Source organism: Euprymna scolopes, chromosome 28 (assembly GCF_053919585.1).
Source record: "Euprymna scolopes isolate OS-2025 chromosome 28, ASM5391958v1, whole genome shotgun sequence".
NCBI lineage: Eukaryota > Metazoa > Mollusca > Cephalopoda > Sepiida > Sepiolidae > Euprymna > Euprymna scolopes.
The window spans coordinates 83,045,834-83,072,870 of NC_136509.1; the positions used below are offsets into that span (position 1 = coordinate 83,045,834).

General features: G+C 29.1%; 1 protein-coding gene across 50 annotated transcripts in view; it reads left to right on the top strand.

Annotated features, from left to right (window-relative positions):
* Nucleotides 1-27,037, top strand: part of LOC145249698 (uncharacterized) — a 369,665-nt gene that overhangs the window by 245,166 nt on the left and 97,462 nt on the right. For 30 of the 50 annotated variants that reach the window (XM_080111510.1, XM_080111534.1, XM_080111516.1 and 27 more), the window contains exons 9-13: nucleotides 1,257-1,319; nucleotides 3,579-3,716; nucleotides 5,136-5,246; nucleotides 9,606-9,663; nucleotides 24,489-24,545. In XM_080111510.1, coding sequence (XP_079967636.1) covers nucleotides 1,257-1,319; nucleotides 3,579-3,716; nucleotides 5,136-5,246; nucleotides 9,606-9,663; nucleotides 24,489-24,545 — 427 coding nt within the window. The remainder of the gene's footprint in view (nucleotides 1-1,256; nucleotides 1,320-3,578; nucleotides 3,717-5,135; nucleotides 5,247-9,605; nucleotides 9,664-24,488; nucleotides 24,546-27,037) is intronic. The other 20 variants (XM_080111514.1, XM_080111539.1, XM_080111524.1 and 17 more) reach the window with 1 other exon arrangement.

The window sequence follows — 27,037 nt, forward strand, 5'->3', positions numbered from 1 at the left end:
AAGGCGTAAATTTATCTCCTTGTCATTTTCATTTAATTTCTTTGTTACACATGTAATCACGTTACAAATTATTGATTGTATGATAGTAATGTTGTTGGTCAGGTTGATATTTGACGAAACTGTCTAACCTAACAAGCTGCAAAATCCCACCTCTTCACTGTGGAGGTACCTAGATGCCGAAAGGCCTTCTACTCTCATAGTTTCTTCTTTCGGGCTGTTGGACTTTGGAATTCCTTCCCTGTTTCTTGCTTCCCTGACTACTAACCTGCAGAAAGTTAAATGTATGTGAACAGATATCTTACTGCTCAATTCCCAATAGTCCCCTGTTAGACGTGATCGCAAATAGTAGCCTCTTACATTCGAAGTGGCAACATGCCTTGTTTGGGAGGTGTGGATGAAAAAAAAAATTTAAATTAATAGCAATGTCCGAGAACCAATATACCTATTTCACCATGAAGGAGACCAAGAATAAAGAATTTTACCTCACTTTTTATTTTATACATACATATATGCATACGCACATACAACCAGTTATTTGCTCATTCTCTCATTATGGCTTTGACGTCCTTCACGTGCTATTTTTCTCGAGCGCCATTTACGCCTTGCATGTGATAACTTGCATTACCCATGTCTCTAATGTGATAGTTCTTTCTCTTTTTTTTTTTTTTTCTTTATATGTGCCTGGTAGTAGCCTGGGTGCCCAGCCTTGCCTGGGTATTTGGAGGTGTGTCTTGAGCAAAAAAAAAAAAAAAAAAAAAAAAAAGCTTGAACCTGTACCGCGAAGGAGGAAAAGAACGTGAAAAAAAAAAAATGACGTCTTTGCTGTTGTGTCCATCGCCAAACTGAAGGTGGCGAAGGTTTAAATTAAGGCTAGTCAATCGAAAAGAGAGGATGACTTTTGAAGATATCAGCAAAAAAGTGACTCCCTCCTTGTAAAAAAGTGCGCAGTTGAGAGTGAAGGAATCAATGTTTTTAGCCAATTTTTTTTTATATTTGTTGTCCGAAGGGTCGCACTTCAAAATGATACTGATCTCGTAAAAATCTGTTGCCCCTGTCAAAAGTTTTAGGCCAACATACATACATACGTTTAAACAGACGGGTGAGATTTATATTACAGATGTCATTTCACATGCATTTGCATATGTGCGTCCATGCTCTGTTACAGCGATTTGTGAAACTAATTTTTTTGTCTTTTAACATGTAACTATGTTTTATTCCATCATCTAATGACTTTTATTTATGTGTCTCTTTTGCAGGAATCGTTACGGAGAGTGTTACAGGAAAAGTTAGAGGCTGTGAGAAAAATATCAGATCTTGAGGTGAGTGGAATGTTTAAAAAAAAACAAAAAAACAACGGTTCTTACTTAGAATTTGGCTTCATTAAATAAAACAAAAAAAAAATACAGAAAAAAAATCTCATGTATATACTTGTCCTGGAACGAATATGTCACATTCCAAAATTCAAATGAATTGATCAAGTATTTATTTTTTTAAAATTTTACATATAGAAAATCAAAATTTATGACTTTTCAGCGATTAATTTTTTAATACAAAATCTCATTAGTCAAATTGAGTTATCGCTCTTGAATTTTAACTAGCACATAGCAGTTCCTTGCTCCCGTCTCGTTCATCATAAAATTGATTTTTTTAGTTAAAAAAAAAATATTACTTGATCAATTTATATGATTTTTTGAATATGACACTTTCGTTTTGTGACGGATACATGCATTATATAGATTTGTCTGTATTTTATTTTTTTTTTTTTAAGTTGAATTTTGAATAAGAAACAAAAAACTTGCAAAACACAATGCAATGCAAGTATAAAAAAAAAAAAGTTACCAAAAAAAAAAAACATGAAAACAGCAGTCTTTTTCTTTTAATAGATTATAATTTTATTTTCTCATTGACATTTCATTTTTTCTTCAAGATTAATACCAGTTATGAACAAAAACTTTATAAATGACGAACTTCAGTATGTGATTAGGATGACTTTTTTTCATTATTTTCTTTATTTTATTTTCTTTTTTAAATTTATTTTTTTTAAATTGTTACAGACTTGAGTATTTTTGTTTGATTACCTTTCTTAGTTAGCCATATCGGTATATATATATATGAAAGAAAAAGTTTTGCCTGCTTTTCAGCTGACTGCAATATGTCTTCAAGTCCAATGTAAACAAGTTCTTGATGTACCGTTCCCCTTAAGTAATCCAATTGACCAAATTTACACTTCTAACGATTACTATATTATTCCTTTGATTACTGTACACTCTTTAAGCCTTATCCTCGAGTGGCCTCTGGGCCTTGATAAGTGGCAATTCCTTTGTTTTAAAAAAAAAAAAAAAATGCAAAGTCATAACACCTAAAATCTACAACAGGAAAAAATTCTCTTGTATGGATTTAAAACATATATAAAAACATGGGATAAACAGATAAACTTTTTAGGACATGTTAAAAATACAAAATATTTTATTAAAAAAGGAAAAAAAAAAAAATGATTCGATATTTTTTTTTTTTTTTTTTTTTAAAGTTGAAATATTTTATAAAAAAAGTAAGGAATTGAGTTTTTCTTCCTTTTAATAAAATATTTTGCATTTTTAACATGTTCTAAAAGCAGTTTTTTCTGTTCATTCAAGGTTTTTAAATTCTTAATATGCTTCTAAGAGCTTTAATAACAATTCATATATATATATATATATATATATATATATATGTATATTTATATTTTGTTTACAGAAAGTTTTAGATGAGAAGTCATTGGTACCGTCGGTTTCAAACCTGATAATTAGGAATTGTTTTAGATACCCATATCAAGCTCTCGTCAGCCAATACTCGGCATCTCCTGGATATGAGGAGATGAGTATTGGCTGACGAGAGCTTGATATGGGTATCTAAAACAATTCCTAATTATCAGGTTTGAAACCGACGGTACCAATGACTTCTCATCTAAAACTTTCTGTAAACAAAATATAAATATGTTCTTATTTTTGGATGTTCCTTATAATTGAGCACTCTGCTGGATTTCTCCCCCCCCCAAAAAAAACATATATATATATATATATATATATATAAAAGAGCAAATAGTTAATAAAACATGTTAAAAAAAACACTTTGAAAAAGAGTTAAAAACATATTTAATCTAAAAAGGAAACACTTAATAAGCGGATAGTGTTTCCTTTTCAGATTAAATATGTTTTTAACTCTTTTTCAAAGTGTTTTTTAACATGTTTTATTAACTATTTCCTCTTATTATAAGCTTTATCTCCTACTTGGTTTTATCGAGCTTTAACATCTGGTTGAGATTACTTTATAAATATTAATTCTTTAATAATTTATAATATACTTTAGTTTTACCATCTTGGATCATTTTGGTAAATTTAATTGTAATTTTTATTTTATATAATATATACATATATATATATAAAAGGTGTCAGGAACAATGAAACTAGTGTGTAGAAGAAAATAAATTATACAAAGTAACATCCACCATCAAAATAGGCAACATAAATGCTATTTGGGTCTGACTTTGAAAATTTAGCCAATGAATTCTATGGATATAATTTTTTTTTTTTTTTTTTTAGCAATCACTTGGCAATACGGAAAATGAATGCTGTTATCTGAAAGAGATCACGGAGAAAACTCAAAATGATCTCAAACAGTTGGCAGAAGATTACCAAGAACAACAGAAGGAAGTGGAACAGTTGCAGGAAAAGCTGGAAGTGAGTAACTATTTGTGTATAATGCACGCATTTAAGGATTTCATGCAGCAGGTTCCATAAAAAATATAAAAGACAGGCTTTTCCAGGTGAAATTAGAATAAGCAAAGAAGTGGAAAATTCCGATTCTTGTCCAGGATTCCCCAGGATATATTAAAAAAACAAAAACAAAGAAAAATTTGGATGATATACTTACCCGTGACAAAACAAAAATATCATATTCCAAAAATCACATTTATAAAGAAAATCAAATTTTATGAGTAATCAAAGAATGACTATCTTGTCCAACATTTCGAAAACAATCTGAAATAAACAAAGGGGAATAACTCAACATAATTCAAACTTATAATAAAAATAAATAAATAATAATAACTTAAAAATATAGATTTTTCCTTATTTTTGTTTTTTAATATAAGGCAAAACTATACTCATATAAATTTGTTTTGTTTTGTGTATTGATATTCATATTAAAAAACCTTTTTTCTATTTACTTGAAAAGAAAATACAATTTTGTTATATATGGGTCGTGGAATTGCATTCATCTGCAAAATATCTAGCTAATTTGCATATTCTTTTAAACATTCATTTTAATTAATTCCCTATTAACTTTTTCGGTTTTCTTATGGGATTATCACCTTTAGTTAACTATTACATTTAATTATATTTATGCGGATATTCTACATGATTTAGACTTGCACAATATTTGCCTAAAAAGGTTATAGTAAAGACAAACTTCTTTCTATATGTATTTATGCATGCGTATATATATTTGTTCAAAAAATTTGCCTACCAAACACCGCTGTCAGTTTCCGGTCTACAGACATGAAACTTAAGATATAGGGTATTCGAACACATGTGAAACTTTATATTTTGGGGTAAATTGGTGCAAAAGTGTGAAAATTTAAAAAAATGGAATTTGCTAGGTGACGATCGAACGACAGCTTTACAAATATGCATGTTTAACGTAATAGCTATTAGTTCGTTTTAATTTTTAGTCTTACAGTAAATATGTCTTCATAGCTCAGGCATTAATTTCAAGGAAAAAGTAAATCGTAAACTAAGCATTTTTTTTGTTAGCATTTTTTATTTGTTAGCATTTTTTATTTGTTAGCATTTTTTATTTGTTAGCATTTTTTATTTGTTAGCATTTTTTATTTGTTAGCATTTTTTATTTGTTAGCATTTTTTATTTGTTAGCATTTTTTTTGTTAGCATTTTTTTTTATTTGTTAGCTTTTTTTGTTAGCGTTTTTTTTTGTTAGCGATTTTTTTTAACATTTTTTTGTTAGCATTTTTTTTGTTAGCATTTTTTATTTGTTAGCATTTTTTTGTTAGCATTTTTTTGTAAGAATTTTTTTTTTTTTTTTGTAAGCATTTTTTTGTTAGCATTCTTTTTAACATTTTTTTTTTTTTTTTTTTTCCAGGAAGCTGAACGGAAACATCAGGAAGAACTGGAAAAAATTGAGAAAGAAAAAGAAGAGTTGAATGAAAAACTTGAAGAAATGACAAAGCAAGAAAAAATACTTTATGCTAAGGTAAAAAAAAGTTTAACGAAGCAAACCTGTAAATTCTAAATTGTCCCCCACTACACTATCTCTCTGGGCCTGTGAGAAATAAATTTACCTTCTCAGACTTGTGAAAAATCCACTCTCTATCTCTAATGAATTTATATAAGGTTAATGTAGTTGGGTTGAAGCATTATTTGATCTATATATATAAAGGGCAAAATATGTGTATTTGTTTGCATGTTTCGCAAAAACTTTGTCAGAACGTGACGAAACCAGTATCGTTTTAAACCTCCATCTTTTAGATGACAAATATAAAAAAATTGGCTAAAAACAGTAGTTTCTTCACCCTCAACCAGCTAGTTTTCTGCAAGGAGGGGTCGCTTTTTTACTGATATTTTTGCAAATCATCATCTCCTTTCGATTGACTTACCTTAATTTCAACATTTGTGACTTCCAGTTTTGCCATGGAGGCATCAGCTAAGACGTTAAATTTTTTTTTTAACCTTCTTTTCCTCTTTAGCGTTATAAGTTTGAGCCTGCCCACTACCCCCCCTTTTTTTAACACCTCTTCGCCCAAGCTGCCTACTGTTGTTTTGATCACCCCCTTCCCTACCAATTTTTTTTTTTTTTCCCCCTCAAGGGTCCTTACTACACCACCTCTCCACACCCGGACAATGCAGGGTACCCCTGCTAGTGTGTATATAAAATGAATTTCGGTTTATAGGAGGCAATACAATACAGGGATGTAACAGATAGACAAACTGAAGCAACTTAAGATATTATGGTGGAACAAGGTATGCATTTTCACCATTATTTAATTAATACATATGTGTATATATGTACAATTTTACATATACTAGCAGGGTTACCCGACGTTACCCAGGATTGAATGATGATCAACGAATGTTTCACACTCCCATATTTTTTATTGTCATTGAAAATCAATGAAATAGCCCACTTTTCAATCAAATCGATTGGCTGCTCTAATTGGTAACCCATCGTGATGCACCTGGAGGAAGCTTCACATGCCTCTCGCAGTGACTAAGTTCACAAGATATTGTAGACTGCATTGCATTTTACAGAACCTACCGTTAATTTTATAAAATTATTTTTATATATAATGGCTTGAGTTAAAGTTTAAAATGCAAAAGTCAAGAATCGTGCTTCAATTGTGCTCTAAACAGACACATCCATATCATATAGAACCTACTGTTGATTTCTTATGTAATGATAATGGTTTGAATTTAAGTTTAAAATGAAAAAGTCAAGTATTGTTGTAAAATTGTGCTTTAAACAGAAATATTTATTTCGAACCCACTTGTCATATCAAAGAACTTACTGTTGATTTTATATGCCAGGTCTTTCGGCTTGTGTGGTAATAAAACTTATGAAATGCACTTGTGATGTTAGGCTGTGTAAGGTGTTAATTTTGGTTAAAATCGGCTGTTCCTTCTTTCATCGCATCATTTCAATTATTGATTATTGTTACTTATCGAAGACATTCCGACATAAACCTATTTAAGAACACTGTCTGGCACTTTGTGTAAAATTTTATAAAAATTGATCCAGCTATTTTGAAATCCATAGAGAGTGAACTGCCAGACATACAGTTCCTTTTGTATGATAATAGAGATAGAGATATATGTATATATATTTTAATAATATTTTACATGTAATATGTTCTTACTTGCATCAGTTGGTCAGGTAGCATGTCTGTGTCTGTTGTTATTTAAAGAAGTATATATATTTATATATATATATATATACACACACACATGATGGGACAATTCCAATATTTTTCCCGATTCTGATTCTTTATAAATCTCTAAATATTAAACTATAAAAAAAAATATATAAAATTTAATAAAAAATATAAAAAATAAAAATAAGAAAAAAAGAAAATTTGTCTGGATTACTGTAAAAACACATCTTAAATGTGCATATATTTTCTCAGACATAAAAACACTTGTGAGGGGATGATCTAGAGATTTTAGTCTTACTAAAAGTTTAAATAAATAAATATTTATTATTTTATTATTATCATTACAAGCAGTGGAAAATGTTTTTTAAACGAAAATCAAATAAAAAATAATTTAAGGAATCTGTTTAGGCATCAGAAAATAGGCGCAAATTTTTCCGATACCCCCAAAAACTCAGTTTCCTAATTTCCGATTAATCGTCTCAACACTAATATATATATATATATATATATATATATATATATATATATATATTAAAGAAATTTGGCTTTATAGGAGGCAGAACAATGCAGAGATGTAATGGATGGATTCAAACTGAATAACTTAGATATAATGGTGGAACAAGCTATTCAATTTCACCTTTATTGATCAGTACATGTGTATGCATTGGCATGCAGGTGTGAGTGACCTAGATAATTAACTGTTAATAGTTATTTCCCTTTAACCATGAAATGTTTCCTTTCCTTAATAGTAAAAAAAAAATAAAATAAAAACCTGACAGTTTTAACACAACCGCAATAAATAAACAAAGCTGAATAATTATGGTTAAAAGCTAATGAAAAAATATAATTTTAAGTACTAATACTAGCCCTATATTACTAAGTTATACATCTGAAATAAATAAATTCACTTCCAATTTCTGTGGAATTCGCTCGGTTTACAATAGACTAACACTGTATGCTTGAAAGTCGAGCACACGCTTGTCGAAGGGAGGGACTTCCTAAAATATTGCAAAACGGATATGCTAAGTGACCAACTGACGCAAGTAGGAAAATATTACATGTAAAATATTATTGTATAATTGTACAAATATACACATATGTATTAAATCAATAAAGATAAAACTGCATAGCTTATTCCACTATTATATATAAAGTTGCATTGTTTGAGTCTATCCATTACACCTCTGTATTAGTCTCCCTCCTATAAACCTAAATCTCTCTAATGAATGAATTTCATTGACTAAGAAAATTTATATTTAATTACTTTTAAACAATTAAAACCAATTATACAATAAATCTCTGCGACAGTAATTGTAATGGCATATAATATTTTTTTAATAAATGAAATATTATAAATACATTTATTTTTTAATAAATGAAATATTATAAATGCATTTATTTTTTAATAAATGAAATATTATAAATGCATTTATTTTTTAATAAATGAAATATTATAAATGCATTTATTTTTTAATAAATGAAATATTATAAATGCATTTATTTTTTAATAAATGAAATATTATAAATACATTTATTTTTAATAAATGAAATATTATAAATACATTTATTTTTTAATAAATGAAATATTATAAATACATTTATTTTTTAATAAATGAAATATTATAAATACATTTATTTTTTAATAAATGAAATATTATAAATACATTTATTTTTTAATAAATGAAATATCATAAATACATTTATTTTTTAATAAATGAAATATTATAAATACATTTATTTTTTAATAAATGAAATATTATAAATACATTTATTTTTTAATAAATGAAATATTATAAATACATTTATTTTTTAATAAATGAAATATTATAAATACATTTATTTTTTAATAAATGAAATATTATAAATACATTTATTTTTTAATAAATGAAATATTATAAATACATTTATTTTTTAATAAATGAAATATTATAAATACATTTATTTTTTAATAAATGAAATATTATAAATACATTTATTTTTTAATAAATGAAATATAAATACATTTATTTTTTAATAAATGAAATATTATAAATACATTTATTTTTTAATAAATGAAATATAAATACATTTTTTTAATAAATGAAATATAAATACATTTTTTTAATAAATGAAATATAAATACATTTTTTTAATAAATGAAATATAAATACATTTTTTTAATAAATGAAATATAAATACATTTATTTTTTAATAAATGAAATATTATAAATACATTTATTTTTTAATAAATGAAATATAAATACATTTATTTTTTAATAAATGAAATATAAATACATTTATTTTTTAATAAATGAAATATAAATACATTTGTTTTTTAATAAAGGAAATATACATACATTTGTTTTTTAATAAATGAAATATAAATACATTTTTTTAATAAATGAAATATAAGTACATTTTTTTAATAAATGAAATATAAGTACATTTTTTTAATAAATGAAATATAAATACATTTTTTTAATAAATGAAATATAAGTACATTTTTTTAATGAATGAAATATAAATACATTTTTTTAATAAATGAAATATTATAAATACATTATTTTATTTTTAATGAAATAGTATTTTCTAATCGATAAAACCAAACAAAATTGAATAAAAATTATTTCTAACATTCACTGCTGAACATGAATGATAATTTATTAAAAAAAAAAAAAAAAATCTTTAATATGTTTTCTCACCAGGTTGAATCATTACAAGCTGACAATGATATCTCCAAGGAACAGTTGACTGCCATCAAAAGTAAGTTTATTTCTATTTTTCCCATTTTTTTTCTGAGAATTGTCTAAAAAAAAAAAAAACTTTTAGTATTTCCCCTTTTTAATACTTTTTTTTTTCACCTGATGCTGTAAAAAGAAAAGTGCTATAATGAAATGTCCAGTCCGATAAATATGGTGATGATTACTGTTTGATATGACTTTAACTCTCTGCCAATATTTTTACTTATTGTAAACGTTTTTATTTTTTACTTTTATTTTTTTTTTTGCAACCATGCAATATAGTTAACATCAGAGAAATTGTAGATAAACAAAATATACAAAAAATAACTTTTACCAAATGCATTAATACTTAATTTTCGACCAACTTGTATAATTTTGAATGTGGAAACCTATTATAAGGTCTGTTATCACTGAATATTGTTCTAAGTTTGACTTAACCAGACACGAGTCAGTCAAAGATCGTGATCAGTTTTGTTTGGATATAGATTCTAATTCCAGGCTTAAAAGATAATAATAATAAAAAAAGGAGGAGGGGGATTACTCTTTGGCAACCATGTAACTCCCCTCGTTTTTCTTTTAGTCTGTGCATTCCAGGAGTGACGTTTCTGACAAAGAGGGAATAATTGCTGTTTCCTGGGTTAGAATCTATTCCATCTAATACTTATTGTTGGCAAGTTTTCGATCTTGAAGTAGCATTTTTTTAGCTCCTTACATCAAGTGGCTTCGTGCTTTGCATGGAGCAATTTTCATTTAAAAAAAAAAAAAAAAAAAAAAGTCTGAAAGAGGGAGAGGGGGTGCCAGTTGAACTATGGGTAAGTGGTTAGTAAGTCTCTTTCTAAAATTATTTTTTTTAAAGAATGAAACACCAACAAGAGATGCGTGTATATGATTGTATCCAAAATCCAGATATCACCAAAATCTCATATTGAAAAACAAAAAAAAAAAAACAAATGAATTTTTTTTATATAAATTTCAATGTTAAAACTATACAGGCCAGTTCAAAAGTAACTTTTAGTTGGGTTTGGTAAAAGTTATTTATTGCATGTTTTGTTGTCTCAATTTCTTTGTTGTTAACTACACTGCATGATTACCCCCACTCCATCCTTAACAAAAAAATAAAACGGATTCTTTTTATATTTTATTGTTGCTATCATGGTTCATGAATAGGCTTAATAATTAATGGAAACTACACAGCCAAAGCGAATCTCTCCTTAACAGGAAAGCTACACAGATGGGGAACAGCAAAGCATTGGTGAAGGTTTTATATTCGTGCATCAACACGCTTTGATTTAATTGAGTTTAAAACCTAAAATTTCATTTTAATTTTAATTTCCATGCTTGCTCTACAGAAAAAAAAATAATCTTAAACTGATCTTGGACAACTAAATATTTTCATTTCGTAGCCAAATAGAAAAGTTACTAGCTGAATCCACGTGATTTTTGGAATATGACTTTTTGATTCCATGACGAATACGTACATCATAATGATTTTTCTGTATTTGTTAAATAAGCGTGATTATAAATGTACACTGAATTTTATGTTGAGACTTGAAAGTATAAACATTCCAATTTCTTCAGATGTTTTTTTAAAGTCTTCATAAAAAAAAATGTGTGTTTTTCTATTAAACCTTTTATTGTTTAAATAATTTGACTTTGCTCATTTTATTAAAAAATAATGGTTGAAAAGATGTTTTTCAGTAAGCAATTAGCTTTGGAAGATTGTTGGTGCCCCCCCCCCCAAAAAAAAAACACAATCACCAAAAGGTAAATTTTTGATTATTTCTAGTGAAGAATATGGTAATTGTGTAATATATCCCTCCACCTCTACCCTAATCTTTAAAAACCCACAATGATGAGCTTTTTATTATCTCCAGTTGCCACTTGGAAAAAATCAATCACAAATGTAACTGTTTCACTTGCAACGTAAAGCCCTGCAGAGTTGCATTTTTTACAATGATAATGATTCTTGAGTTTGCTACAATTTCAATTCTAAGTGAGGAGTAGGGTTATTTTGTAATATACCCCTCCACCTCTACCTTAATCCTTAAAACCCCACAAAGTAATAAATTGAGACATAATAGCTATTTGAACCACCCCCTATTCCACCTCTTTTTAATATATTGAATAAAATTCTAAAATTATCAAACTCTAGTAAATACACTGAAAAGGTCTTGAAACTTATCAGGAACATATCATTTTTAATGAGAATAGATTTCTTTGCAAAATAACAATGGTCGACTAGCATGATTATTGTGGTTAAGAATTAACTCCAAACATGTAGCGGCGATAAAATATAAAGTAAGTGGCAAGAAAGACAGTCAGATGATTCTTGCTCTGTTGACACGACTGGCACAATATCAAGAGATGGAGGAAGGAAAGACAAACTTCCCTCCAAGGAAAGAGATGGAGTTATCTTCTGAAAAAGACTGAAGCTTTCCACCGCCTTTCTCTGTCACATTTCAAATACGGCATACGTTTATATATGGCATAATTATGCTGATACACCGGTTCTTACTAGATCACCAAAATTAAGCAACGTTGAGCCTGGTCAGTGCCAGATGTGTGACCACTGAAAATACCAGGCGCTATATGTAGGACTCTAACACCTCCCTGCAAGAATTGCAAAAACCTAACATTGTCATCTTCTTTGACAAGATATGCATGCAATTATGGACCACTTGTGAATTTGATATTCCTATGAAACTTCCTCCTTCGGAGGAAGGCGGCTCAACCTGCCGAGAGTAAATGTTACTTCGTTATGTTACATTTTTACATCACGTTTAAAAATGTAATTTCTCAACATGACCAGGATAAAACACGGCTTCAATGTAGTGGAAAAATCTTTTAAAAATCAAATCTCTAAGAAATTTTTTTTTTTTTGTAAAAACTTATGAACTGCTGTGAAAAATATGAAATGGATAGCAGAAGAAATGGACTTTTGCAAACAATATCAAGAAATAGATGAGGAAAGAAACAGAATTTTGTGTTAAATACCGAACAGTTTCCACAACAAAAAATTTTCATTTATTTTTAACACATTTTTTTTTTTTTATCGGGTCAGAATGTTGCTCTATATATTTTCAAATATAACTGACAGTTTACTTTAAGATTCCCTGAAAATCAAGCATTTCTCAATAGGCTTCCAGTCTTGCTTCTCGGCTGTGCATGAATTAATCTATAGTATAGAACGTTATTAAATGACCCTTCAGTGCTCGTTTACAACCATCATGACATGTTATTGCAAAAATATCTGCAGCTCTTTCAAGAAGGAATGAACGTTAGTTTCATTATTTTCTATTGTGGTCCGACGTGATTGTTCGTGGAATAGCGAGAAAACAAAACGCCCATAATTGTATAAAATGTAATTTTAGGGTATAACACGATTAGAATATGTGGTTTTTGTCATGTCCCCAGTTATCTATTCTGCTAGTTTCTTTTATTTAATTCAACTGACATTTTAGCCTCTTAGTATTCGCTATCATGTGGGGGAGAGAGACGTTAGCCAATCCTATCTTCTCGATCTGATGGACCAAACCTAATTGGTTGTTCTCTTTGATTTTCTGTTGCTCCCTTTTCAAATCCCATTAGACCTTTTAGTACTGGTGCTAAAACTTTCTTTATACATTCAGTCAAAAATCCATTTCCTCTGAAGTTTTTTTTTTTTTTTTTCACACCAGCATGGCATGGCAACTAGTCATTATTTCCCTTCTTAGAGTGCTCAACACAAGTGGAGAGTATATATAAGGGAAATTAAATGATGCAAGTTAGCATTTACATTACAAAATTTATTGTTCAAAAACTATGAATACAAAATAGAATGGATTATTTCCTTATTCAAAAAAAAAAAAAAAAAAAAAAAAACTTTTTTGTTCAGAGGAAAATAGTTAGCAAAAAAATTTTATTCACAGACTTTCTATAAAGTTGCTGGTTAGTGCAAAGAATTGAAAACTTAAGTTCAAAAGAGTCATGTACGAAAAAGCATAAAAAGTGCAAAAACAAAAACATTTAAATTGATGTCCATGAATGAAGATGTGGTTGAAAATTGGTTGGATCGATAGTGTTAGAATGAGTACATCCGCAGACTTGATGTAAGAATAATCTATAATATAAATCTCATCTGTCTGTTTAAATGTATGTATGTATGTATATCTGCCTAAAACGTTTGACAGAGGCGACAGATTTTCATGAGATTGGTATCATTTTGAAGCTCGACCCTTCGGATGACAAATATCGAAAAATTGGCTAAAAACATTAATTCCTTCACCCTCAACTGGGCACTTTTCTACAGAGAGGGGGTCGCTTTTTTCGCTGATATTTTCGAAATTCATCTCCTCTTTTTGATTGACTAGCCTTAATTTAAACCTTTGTCACTTCCAGTTTGATGATGGACGCAACAGCAAAGACGTCATCTTTTTTTTTTTTTTTTCCACGTTTTTTTTTTTTCCCTCCTTCGTGGTACGGGTTTGCTACTATCACTTTTTTTTTTTTTTTTTTGCTCAGCACAAACCTCCAAACACCTGGACAATGCCGGGCACCCAGGCTAGTCAGTTATAATTCTTGGAATATGGTTCGATTAAAAATTCTACTACAAAAACTAAAACAGGCAGTATGCATTTCAATCGTCAATGTGGGCGACTGAAAAATATAATTGCAAATTACTTAGGACCTCTATCCAGTCATGGCTGACAAGAGCTCATTACCCCCCGTGAAGTAAATAAAGGGCTCTGTTCGAAATTCCGTCCCAATTCCAAAGTTTGACAGAATACATCTGAAGAAGGTCAGAAGTTACATCGACTGAAACATGAAAATCACACTCAAGATGAGAACAGTAGTGCGATGAATCCAAATATGCGGCAATATGTAGATGTTGATGTAAATTTGTTAACTTAACGTTTTAGAGTTAAAAGTTTGATATGGCGTATATACCGAGAGGTTGAATAACCTATTACTCACCATCTTTGAGTATCGTCAGTCTCTCTATACAAAGATTTGTCAAGACAATCTGACATTAGGATACTTTTAACCTTATTAAAAATAACGTAGTATTTGAAGGTCAAATAAGATATCCTTGACATGTTATATGAGGAATGGTGCTCATTCTCCTAGTAATGTTACCTGAAGTAATAGTACTTAGATGGATACTCCACCCGACCAGATGAAATCTGGAATTCGATAAGAATACGAGACCAAAAGAACGACGTATTATAACATAGTTAACTGGTTACTTAAGAAGAGAAAAATCAATGGTCTTTATTTCTTTATCAGCTCAACGTTTGATAGGTAGGGGAGAATCTTTATTGAACACTACGAGATCTATGTATCTTGTATAGAAATTGTTAGCCTCAGGAAGGGGTCCCTTCATTTTTTTAGGACTTACAGAAGTAAAATGAAAACAAAAGTATTAAGAGAAATAATGACTTACGCATAGCACGCACTCACGCATATGTAGTTATCCAAATGCATTGTTTTGCTGTATCATAGATCATCAATGTGGCGCAACAAGCCACTACCTCAAGCCAAATATATTACTGCAATCATGACAGAAGGAACTATTATGTTTAAAAGTCGGAAATGAGAAAAAAAAATTTATGGGGGAGGCCAGCTGACCGGTTTGGCCCTCACTATTCATATATTCAGTGTTAAAAAAAATAGCTATATAGTGTCTTACAAAAAAAAAAAATGGTATACACTATGTATAATATAAGCTTGAGATTGATGTGGTAAACATAGTGTATCCTGTTTTTTTTTTTTTTTTCGTTTTTTTATAAAGCTATTTTTTGTACAAACTAGGCGTTTTTTTTTTTTTTAAATTTATTTAATTCAATATCTTATGACTTTGCTAATTATCTTTGAAATAGACCCAGGAAACTGATAGTAATCTTTAAAAGATTTTTACAATAAATTTATTTAACTTCAAAATTGAGCTGAATGTGTCCGCTTCCAAATGTTGCTGTATAAACATTTTTCATTATAACTTTTTTTTTTATGTGTACAAATGTTTTCCTTGTTATGGAAATTAAGTCTTTAATCTTTCAAATACAATCAAAAAGTAGTCGGAAACCTACAAAAGCATTATGATAAACCAGCTTTCAAAACTGTTCCCTATCCTTTTTCTGCCATTATTGCCTGTACCTAATATTGGTTAACCATTAAATTTTTTTTTTCTAGTTCAAAAAGTGTTGAGGTGTTGTTGAATAATTAACGAGAAAGACACATTAACAATTAAATAAATATGTAATAATAAAAATACATAAAAGGGGTAATTGAATATTATCTTTGCTCACTGCTGGACAAGTGGTGACGGCCATACTCTCTGTGTATCTGGTTCTGACTCCTTTTGGTAAACCGGTTCTCATTCTCCAAAAGTGATGTCATGGACGGAAATAAGGTTATGGAATAGTTCATTATTCCAGGTAGTAGGGGTGTGTCAAAACAAAACAAAAATGCAATGATGTTAAAAACATAATGTGTGGGTATGGAACTCAACAATTTTAACAAAGATTAAAAAAAATTAAAAAAAAAGAAATGAAAAATAACGAAACAAAAAAATAAAGATTAAGAAACAATAAAATGATAAAAAAAAATTTTTTTTTTAAACCTTAAGAAGCAAATGAATCATGATATGCAAACAATATAAATGAGCCATGTCTGAGAAACAATATTAATATTGTTCTCAAATACAGAGAACGAGTTGCTTGTCTAGAATCTATCCCCTACTTTTGAAAACAATGAAAAATAAAGAACACTATGATGTACGTACCTATAACGGAAAGAAAATATCATACACCAAAAATCATGTAAATTGATCAAGTAGTTTTATTTTTAAATACGAAAGTAAAATATTATGGCTAAACTATGAGCTATGTCATGACAGCATTTTGAAAACAGACTGAACGAACAAGAGAGATAACTCCAAACCGAGATTTTAAAAAGCCATTCTTAACATAGGGAGGGAAAGACATTGGAAAAATTCAAATTAGCTTTAAAGTGATTGTTTTGATGAAAATAAAATTACTAAGTCGGTTTACATGGATTTTTGGTTTACAATATTTTCTTTCAGTCATATACATTATACAATTTTTTTTTGGGGGTGGGAGGAATTATGGCTAAGCACCAAGAAATGATACAAGAAAATCGGTTGCTAGAAAATACAAGCATAAAATCTGGATGAGTTACTTCCCCTTATTCCTCAGAATTAAACAACATGAACTAAATAATGGATGGTATTTGTTATCCATAGTTTATTTGCTGAAAAGTGGCTTTTAATTTTTGTCCTGATTATTTATCAGCGTCTTTTGAGAACTCATTGTCCATTAAGGGAGATTACTCTGTTATCCAAAGAGATTCGTTCATTTTTTTTTTTCATATGAGAATTTGGAATGCTAATACTAATGCAACTACTTTTTTGTGTTATCAATGCTATAAGCTTTGTGACTAGTCATTGGAATTTATAAATTTAAAAATTATAGATTTTAGTTATACTGGTATTTTGAAAATCAATAAATATTATTTTATGATTCGTTTAAGTAATAGAAAATAATTTAAAAAAGAATAAATTGGTAATTAGGCTCCAATTTTTCCAAGCCCAACTTGAAAATTTTGACTACTACTAGTGGAAAATGAAATCAATGTTGCAGTTTCCCTGTTTCGTAGATAATTTCAGTAAATGTTGAGCATGCAAAATACCAAAACAAGCAGTATATACTAAGTGTATAAAATAAGATTAGTTATCTCCCTTACTTTACCATCCTAAAGTAAAAAAGGGCCTAATGTTTAACTCTCTCACAGATAAACATGAATAATGAAATGGAAGTTCACAACTTTTTATGATATCTATAAAACTTTTCCTTTAAGCTTGCTAATAAAAACAATTCTGAATTGTCCATTTTCATTGTAAATTTTCTTACAGGAGACAAGAAACACCAAAAATACCTACACCATTCTTCATATTTATTTTTCTTTTCTTTCTCGCTTAATTCCTAAGCTTGTGTTCATTGAAAAATCAACTTTTGATGTTGTTAGAAAAAAACAAACAGTTTTGAATTCCAACTTATGTATGCTATTGTGAAAATCTGTGTGCTGTCCTTGAAATAGTGTTTGTTCCTGTGGTTCCTACCCAGTCTGCAATTTAAAAAAATAAAAACAATAATGAAAATAAATCTTAGGAAAATATTCATATAGACATTAGTGCTTGTGCATTATAATTTGATATTTAAAGAAAAACATTTTAAGTAAAAATCCTATTATGTAGTTACGTGTCGAAATTAGTCAAAATTTCCAAAAAATTATGAGAATAAATTACAAAAGAAAATAGAATTTATCGAATAATGCAGTTGAATTGTTTTTGTTTCTTTTTCAGCCATTTCTGTATAATGTTTATCTCCCTTGTTTTCAGTTAACTTTTGCAATTTCAAAATAAAACACAGAAGATCAAGAATATATATATATATATATATATATATATATATATATATATATATATATATATATATCAGAATAATGAGATGAATTAGATCAAAGATTAGTGAATTTAGTGATTTCAAGTCTTACAAAATATTTTAGTGAGGTAATATTTTTATATAAGACAATCCCAGCCAAATAAAATTGCTCAATATATTAGATAGAGCAAATTAAAATTTGGAGTTTTTTTATTTTTAAATTTCATTCAGAAAAATATAATTGTCAAAACAAAAATTTATTGTTTGGACAAAGAATACAATATTTATATTAATATCCTTACTCCATGGATTTTTGATGTAGGCTTATCTCCTCAGTGGAAAAGACATTAGCAAAATATTTGGTTTGATTTAATGTTGCTATTTAGCACAAACATAGAAAATGTATTTTAAAGATTAAATCCCTTTAAGGGACATAGAGAAATAAAATAAGGGTTGAAAAAAAAAAGATATGAGATTTTGGTATCCAAAAAGAATATTAATCTTTGAGTAGAATAGAATGGTGTGATAAGGGTACAGATTGGTTGAAGATTAGTTAATTGCAGGTAAAATTCAATTATATTCAATGAATCATCCAGAGTAACATGTCACAATCATATATATATATATATATATATATCTTGAAAGAGAGACTCTTTTGTAAAAAATAGTTCTAGCAGATCTTATACTCAATCATTTTTTAGAATTGTTACTTATTTCGGCATGACACGTTAGTATGTAATGTTTTTACGTAAATGCATTTCTTTTTAATATCCAATTATAATGCGCAAGCCAACAGAACAACTATCTTAGAATTACCCTCTCCCTACTGAGTTCACTTATCTTTTTAATAACTCTTAAAAACATATTCCTAATCATTGTCTTAATTTTTTAAAAAAATTTTTATTAAAACTTGTAGCTAGGTAACCATGTGAATGTTTTTTTTTTTTTTTTTTTTTTTTTTTTTTTCAAATTACACCATGTTGGTAATAACTTGAGATATGAAATGAATAAAAGCACTATTTTCTGTCATATTTGAAGTACTCTTCTCATCTGCAACGTTACTCTCACAACGTATGTAACTTTTGATTTACTTCCGGTGCATCTTGTCAAGCTGGGAAATACATGCCAAATTTTAAACTGGACTAATTATTTAATCTATAGGATAGATTGTTCTTCTTCTGTCAGCCATTAAGTAATAAAAAAATAAAATATTAGTCAGGAGTGAAGGTTGAACCTTCAACCTCTAGAACACTGTCATTTAGAACTGATTATTGTGCCACCTATCCATGTGGACAATTCTGTTTATTTTAGGAAATCTAAACATTATTTTATGCAACCATTTTCTTAATTTAAATTGTACGTATTTATTTTATTCATTTCTTTATTTGTTTCTTGGTATTCTTATCTATTTATAATTATGGGTCTTATTGAAAATTCCTCCTATATTAAAAAAAATAAAGGAAAATCTATATTGATGTACGCACACCAAACAGAAAGAAAATAGCATATTCTAAAAATCACGTAAATTGAGCCAGTAATTTTATTTTTAAATAAGGAAATAAAATTTTATGAGTAATCGAGGAGAGACTGTCGCTTTTTTTAATGGGGAACTCACCATTTACCAAGGCTAGAAGGCAACTCGAGGATAAGGGTGAATGAGTGTAAGGGGGTCGGTGGACAACAGCCAAGTGATTGGTAGTGGTGGGTGGAATTTGATTATTTAAGGGAAGAGCTTGTTTACATTGAACTTGAAGATGATCAAGTTGTAGTCTGTTGGATGGCAGCCCTGTGGTATAGAATTTCACAGGCAGGCTGTTCTAGGTAAGAATCTTTGTTCATGGAATTTGTGTTCAGGTTTAGGCACAGATAGAGAGTGGGGAAAATTGTTGACAGTGGTTGTAGCTAGATGAGTTCTTACTGTGAAAATTTTGCATGCGGATAGGGACCCTATATTAAAGCTCAGTCGAATATTTGCCATGACGGTACTGTCTGCCATTTTAAAAACCAACATCAATTCAAGCTTGTAAAATTTGTTGTAATCCCTATGATTTCCCATTAATTGCTTAAAAATAATTTTTTTTTTTTTTTAAATAAAAGTACTTGATCAATTTACATAATTTTTGGAATATGATATTTCGTTATAGGTACATACATAGATTTTCCTTTTTGTTTTTTTTAATATAGGGAGAATCCTGGACGAGAATGATAATTATTGATCGCTATACTATATTAAATTCAATACTAGGGTCAATTAGGCCATTGCCACCTAACATATACACCATTTTTTAAAAACCTCTTACTCTCTACAATCCTTCAGTCTATAATTTTAACTTCATACTACAAGAGCAGATGATTTCCTTTTTCCTCCCATATGTAGTCAGCCATTCCCAAGTTTGACACGGTGCACCTGAAGGTTACATAGGTCAAAATGATGCGAGATAAACAAACAGGATGAAGACAATAGTCCGAATAGTACAAATTATTATTCCTTATCACAAAAATCCCAAAACAGATATACTTGTTTTTACATAATCTTTAAGATCAATTAGTTGCATATTAGTTTACAGAAAATTGGAGCAAGCATTAAGAAAATTTTGTAACTTAATTTTAAGGTGCTTATATCAGAAACACTATCCTTTATTTATATATAATATATATATATATATATATATATATATATATATATAGAGTAACAATACTATAAAATATCAGAACATATCAGCATGATACCATTGGTTTTGACCTGTTAAGGAAATAAAAAATGAAGAACTTACTGTTAGCCCTCGTAATCCATGTTTAAAATTGACGGAAGTTAACAGTAGGTCTGTTTGCGTTATTTAATTTATTTTCTTAAGCCCTAACAGATTGAAACCAATGGTATCATATTCTGATTTTCTGTAACACTATTAATATTATGCTCTCATTATTTTATAATTGAGCACTGTTGAATTCTTTTTCTAACAAACAGCATATATATATATATATATATATATATATATATATATAAACTGTAATTAAACAGACAAAACTCTTTTTGAAACAATAAGATGTAAAAATTTTATTAAAAGAACAAAAAAGAAAAAGGGTATTTTTTATTTTTATTTTTTTTTACAACCTGCCCCAGTGTATTATAATCATCTCCAACCACCCCATGTTAAGAACGGCTTTTGTAATAAACCCCCCCCCCCAACCTTCCCATGTTAAGATCGGCTTTCGAGGTTGGAAGTGTTTATGCTATGCTGGAGCAGGTTGTAAAAAAATATCTAAAAAGACTCCATCAATTATCTTTTTTGCCTGTTTTCTTTTGGATGTTGAAACATTTAAAACTTTAAAAACAGAAAGATTAAAAATATTTTTAAAAAATTGAATGATTTTTTTTTTTTTTTTTTTTTTTTTTTTTGCATCTTAACGTGTTACAGTAAATTATGTCTGTTTCTTCAAAATGTTAAAAAATTTTTTAATGATTCTTCCAACAGCTTTAATATCAGTTCATATAATAATTATCATGATACATATCTTTAAAATTCAAACCTATCACAATAATCAAAAGCTGAATATACCAGATAGGGTAATGAAAGAAATAGAACTAATAGATGATGAAAGTAAGATTGAATAAATTACAATGAAAAGTGCATATTTTTAACAATACATGAATTTGATGGGTCAGATGTATTGTAATTCAATCTAAATTTCATTTTTTCCTATTTCTCTTACATAATTGAATTATGTCATATCAATGGTTTCACGTTGATGACTATCAATGATGTTCCAACTTTGCCTATGAAATGTTGTTTTTTTTCATTGTACAATATTGAAAAACTAGTTTTTAGTTTCATTAGTCATTTAATTTTACGAGTAACTGGTCTCTGTTTTAAGTGCTGAATATAGATGTAAATTAATCAATGGATTTGTTTTCATTTGGGAGGAAAGTTATTTTGGAAGACATCTTTTATAATGTTACTCTTTGAAATTGTTGGGTAATATTTTCACTTTAAAGAAAAGAAAAAAAAACTCCAACAATAAAAATAAATAAAAAGAATATATCAACTTTTTGGTTTATTCATGCACGGCTCTTTAATTTCTTTTCTCGAGGGGAGGGAATTATATTTTAATAGCCTGGGTATGTTTTCAATTCAGTGTCAAGAAACCATGAAGCATCAATAACATAACCAAACACCAAGCTATTACTTGGCTTCTGGACAAGATCACAGTGTAGTATCAGTTCTAATGCTACACTTCACCTTTTCTGTCCTCGGTCAGTGGAATAAAAATGTTTCATGACTGAGGCAATTTTAATTTTTGTTCCTATCCAGAGTGCCCGATTTTTGGGAGCTGGGTTTTCTCCACATTAATAACCGAGCTTGTGTCTAACTCTGCCCTCGTGGGGAGGCAAGTAAATAGGAATAATACCAAACACTCAAGTTTTCAACATATGTACAGTGAAAAAAAGGTAACATTTTCAAGGCAAAGTTTAGTACATCATTGATAGATGCTGACTTATCTGCATGAAACCACTGGTATGACATAGTTCAATATGTAAATAGCTTATTTAATAAATATATTAGACCATTATTCCAGTAATTGAGCCCTCTGGTCAATTCTTCTTTCAAAACATGAATATTAACAATTATTGTAATTTAATTTTCATCATCTGTTTTTTTAATTGCTTTATCTCGTATATTGAACTTTTTATTTTGATAGGTTCACATTTTGAAGCTAATACTTATATTCATGTTTACAATTCTACTTATATATACTTGCAAATAAACCTTAACTTCTGCATTTAGACTGGCAAACTTAGGAGTATAAAACAAAAATTTAAATTATGAAATGAATTTATTAGTTGAAGAAAAAAAAATGGACTAGAGTTAACAGTAAATGTTATTTTTATTTATTTTATTTTGTTGCAATTTTCATTTTTTTTTTTTTTTTTAATGAAGCATAGAGCAAAGCATATATAATATTATACACACATAAGTTGGTTGAAAAGTAACTTCCGATTATTAAGTGCTTGTAATTTATTACTGGAATATAATTCTTACAAGAAATGAATATAAGAAAGGTTTGCATTATTTGGATTCATCAGACTACTGTTTTTATCTTGAGTGTCATTTTCACAATGTTTCGGTCAATGTAACCTCCGGCCTTCTTCTGTAAGGACCCATGGCACAGTGGTTAGATTGCTTGGAAAAATAAGTTGTAAGAAGTGATATTCTCCTGAAGGTTAAAGGTTCAATCCTCAGTGTGGGTGACCGAAAAATATGAAAATACATTTGCGAATTACTTAGGATCTCTATGCAGTCATGGCTGACAGAACAAGAACATGCTACCCCCCCCCCCGTAAAGTAAATAAAGGATTCCGCTCAAACTTTCGTCCAAATTCCCGAGTTCAACAAGATACACCTGAAGAAGGTTGGAGGTTACATCGACAGAAACATTGTGAAAATCATACTCAAGATGAGAACAGTAGTCCGATGAATAAAAATAATACGAAAAAGAAAGGTTCCCATAAAATGAGATGTTGATCCCCATATTTAATTCTATGTAAACCCCATGCTTTACATTTTCTTATCATATTGTATTTTTGGGTGCTTATTCAGATTGGCACTTATAGCGATAAACAAAAATGAAGAAAAACAATTTATATTGTATCTACTTGTCATGGAATGAAAATGGTATATTCCAAAAATCACATAAAAACAATGAATTTTTTTTTTTTTATTTATGAAAAACAAATTTGCTGTTTTTTTACCGATAAGTGACAGATGAGGCCATGTTTTTCTAAAGAACAGTAAGGAGAGGTAATCAGTGATTATTTTGACAGTTTCCATGTGCATTATGATCGTCTGCCCTTGTCCATTGATTTGTCGGCACTTTTTCCACCCTCATTGAAAAAAGGCAAAATTTTATTTGCTTAAATAAAAATAAACTACTTGATCAAGTTATGTGATTTTTGGAATTTTTCATCTTCACCCCTGACTGTTACGTACATCATACAGAAATTTAGATATTTTCTTTAATTTTAAATGTCGCCATCAGTGCCAATAAGCACCCATTTTTGTAAGAATTGTATTGCAGTAATAAATTACATGCACTTAATTGTAGCCAATCATTATATATATATATATATATATATATATATATATAATTTCCTCCCCTTTCTCCAAATTTTCTACATTGATTCTCATTAAATTTCTAAAGTTCCTTTGATGCTTTCTCTTTCTTTTTTTTTTTCTTTTTTAGCTATTTTTATTCAGTTTTTAATAAGAATAATCATTTCCATTCCCCTTGAGAAAAGAAAAATTAAAATGTTTCTTTTTATTAAAAAAAAAAAAATGTTCCTTTTAACAACCCTTCCCATTAATTGGGTAATTATCCTTTTTTTATGCAAAATTTGCTGTTTTTTCAGCAAAATGGGAGAATATCAAAGAGCTTGAGGGGGATAATAAGATTATTCCTTTGCATGGTAAGTTCATGTCTCATTCTTTGATCCCTCCTCCTCTTCCTCCTACTACTGCAATCCTCTGTCCTCCTCCTTCTTTCTTATGATTGACACTTGCTGCTGCTGCTATTGCTAATTACCTACCTCCTCCTACATACAAATTTGTGTAGCTCAGTGAATTACAAAATCTGATTGGATGAGAAATTTTCAGACTTCATGGGAGTTGGCATCCATCTTGAAAATTGGATGATATAAATTGTTTGTAAAGTTTTTAAATAGCAAATCTGCTCTTTATTGATAAATTATAAGTTAGTAAATTATATAATAAAAGTTTTCAGTTTAAGTCTATGTGATATGCTTTGATTGTTTCTAATTTTCTAAGTTGACGTTTCGTTGTTGGGCAGCCACTTTAAAAAATAAAATGGTGGAAAAAGACAATTTTTCATAATTATTAGTGTTTTATCAACGGGTCATGGGTTTGGGGTTCAGTCCTTAGTTGAATCATTCTAAAGACTAAAAAAGATGGTACTTAACGCCTGCTTGCTAAACACTCAGTATTACATGGTAGAGAAATCCAAGGAAAAGAAGTGTTTTTTTTTTCCTTCAAATAATTTTAGTTCTCTTTGAGTATTTTAAAGGGTTTTTAAGGGATATAATATGGGCTCAATATGGCATAATCACATTGACACACAAGTTCTTGTGAGATCACCAAAGTTAAGCAATGTTGAGCCTGATCAGTACCAAATGGGTGACTATTTAGGAGTATCAGGTGCTGTATGTGGAAGAATGTTGACAACTCTCTGCATGAATAGCAAAAACATAACATTGCCATTTCCTCTGACCAGGATACACATGTGACTGGGGACCACTTGTGAACTTGATATTCCCTGAAGACTTCCTTCAAAGGAGGAAGCTGGTTCGACCTATGAGTGCCACTTGGGGTTTCAGGGCTACGTCTTTGTGGAGCAACCAATGACAAGGAAAACTTTGAATGGCCTTTGTGGTTGATCTATTACTTTTATTTTTTATTATTAAACTTGTATGTAAAACTAAAATATATTTTTTTAATCTTGAATATTATATTTTGGATGTTAAGGGAATAAAGATGAAAAATAAGTCTACAAAATGAAAACATGGCACAGGAGCAAAGTCTAGTATCTGTTCTGATATTACACTCCATCTTTCTTGTCCTTGATCAGTTGTGATGAAACTCTTCTAGATTGATGTAATTTCTATTTTTGTCCTAATCAAGAGTGCACGTTTTTGGGGAGCTGGATTTTCCCTAAATTAAAAACCCAACCTGGGGGAAGGGATAAATAAAGAAATAGTAAGGAAACAATCTTTTTTTAAGGACAGAAAAAAATGCATGTTAGCTAAAGTGGACTTTGGGTCTTTTTTTTTTTTTTTTTACGAGAGAATCACCACTTACCAAGGCCCAGATGCCACTCGAGGATAAGGGTTAAAGATTATACAGTGGTCAAAAGACAATATAGTAATCGTTAGAAGTGTAAATTTGGTAAATTGGATTACTTAAGGGGAACGGCTCATCAAGAATTTGTTTACGTTGGACTTGAAGACAGCCGTATTGTATTGGGTCTACTTTCGGCAGTGTCATAACTCTTGCTTCCCTCATCTTGTCCTTCAGCCTCACATTCCATGAGAGATGTTTCTGACAAAGGTTGGAAAATTGCTGTTTTCTGGGCCAGAATCTATCCATCAAATGTTTATTGTTGATTATTGCTATTTATTTATTTATTGTTATTTATTTATTTTATTCTTTGTAGCTCCATTTTTTTTGAAAGAGTGATTGAAGAGATTTGTTGATCAAAACATTGATTTTTATTTTTTTAAACTTGTATATGCATACCTAGCTAAGTTTATCAACTTCCTCTTATGTCAGGACTTGCGGAGCGCATCATATTGTGTGTTTCTTTCTCCTCCCTCAAGTAATGTGTTCTCTTTATTGTATTGTCTCCAACTATTGGCTTGTTGAAAAAGCATGTGATGGCTTCTGTTGCCACTTCTCTTGTACCATGAAAAAAGAAAAAGAAAAGCTTGTGTGTTGACCCTGTAGTCTTTCTCCTCCTCCTCCTCCTCCTCCTCCAGTATTTATTGATATATCCTGTTTGTGTTGCTGCTGTTATGCTAACTATTGCTGCTGCTGATTATTATTGCATTGATGCTATTATTAATTAACCTGCTATTGACGGCATTGTTTTATTTTTTTATTTATTGAGGCATACACAGTATAAGGACCATGTAGTTTATGAGAAGTGCTGGAAAGTGCTGAACGAAAGTTTGGTGATTTTTTTTTTTTTTTTTTTTTTTTTTTTTTTTACCGCAAACGCTGGCTAATTTTTCAATGAAAAATATTTGTCAGTATGAAGCTAATTCAATGGTAAATTAATTGGAAAATGAAAACAATATTTTTGAATAAATATTGGACAATTTTTATGAAACTTTTAGAAAATTAAAATTCAAATTAAGAAAAAAAAAACATTTATTGTAAGGTAAGT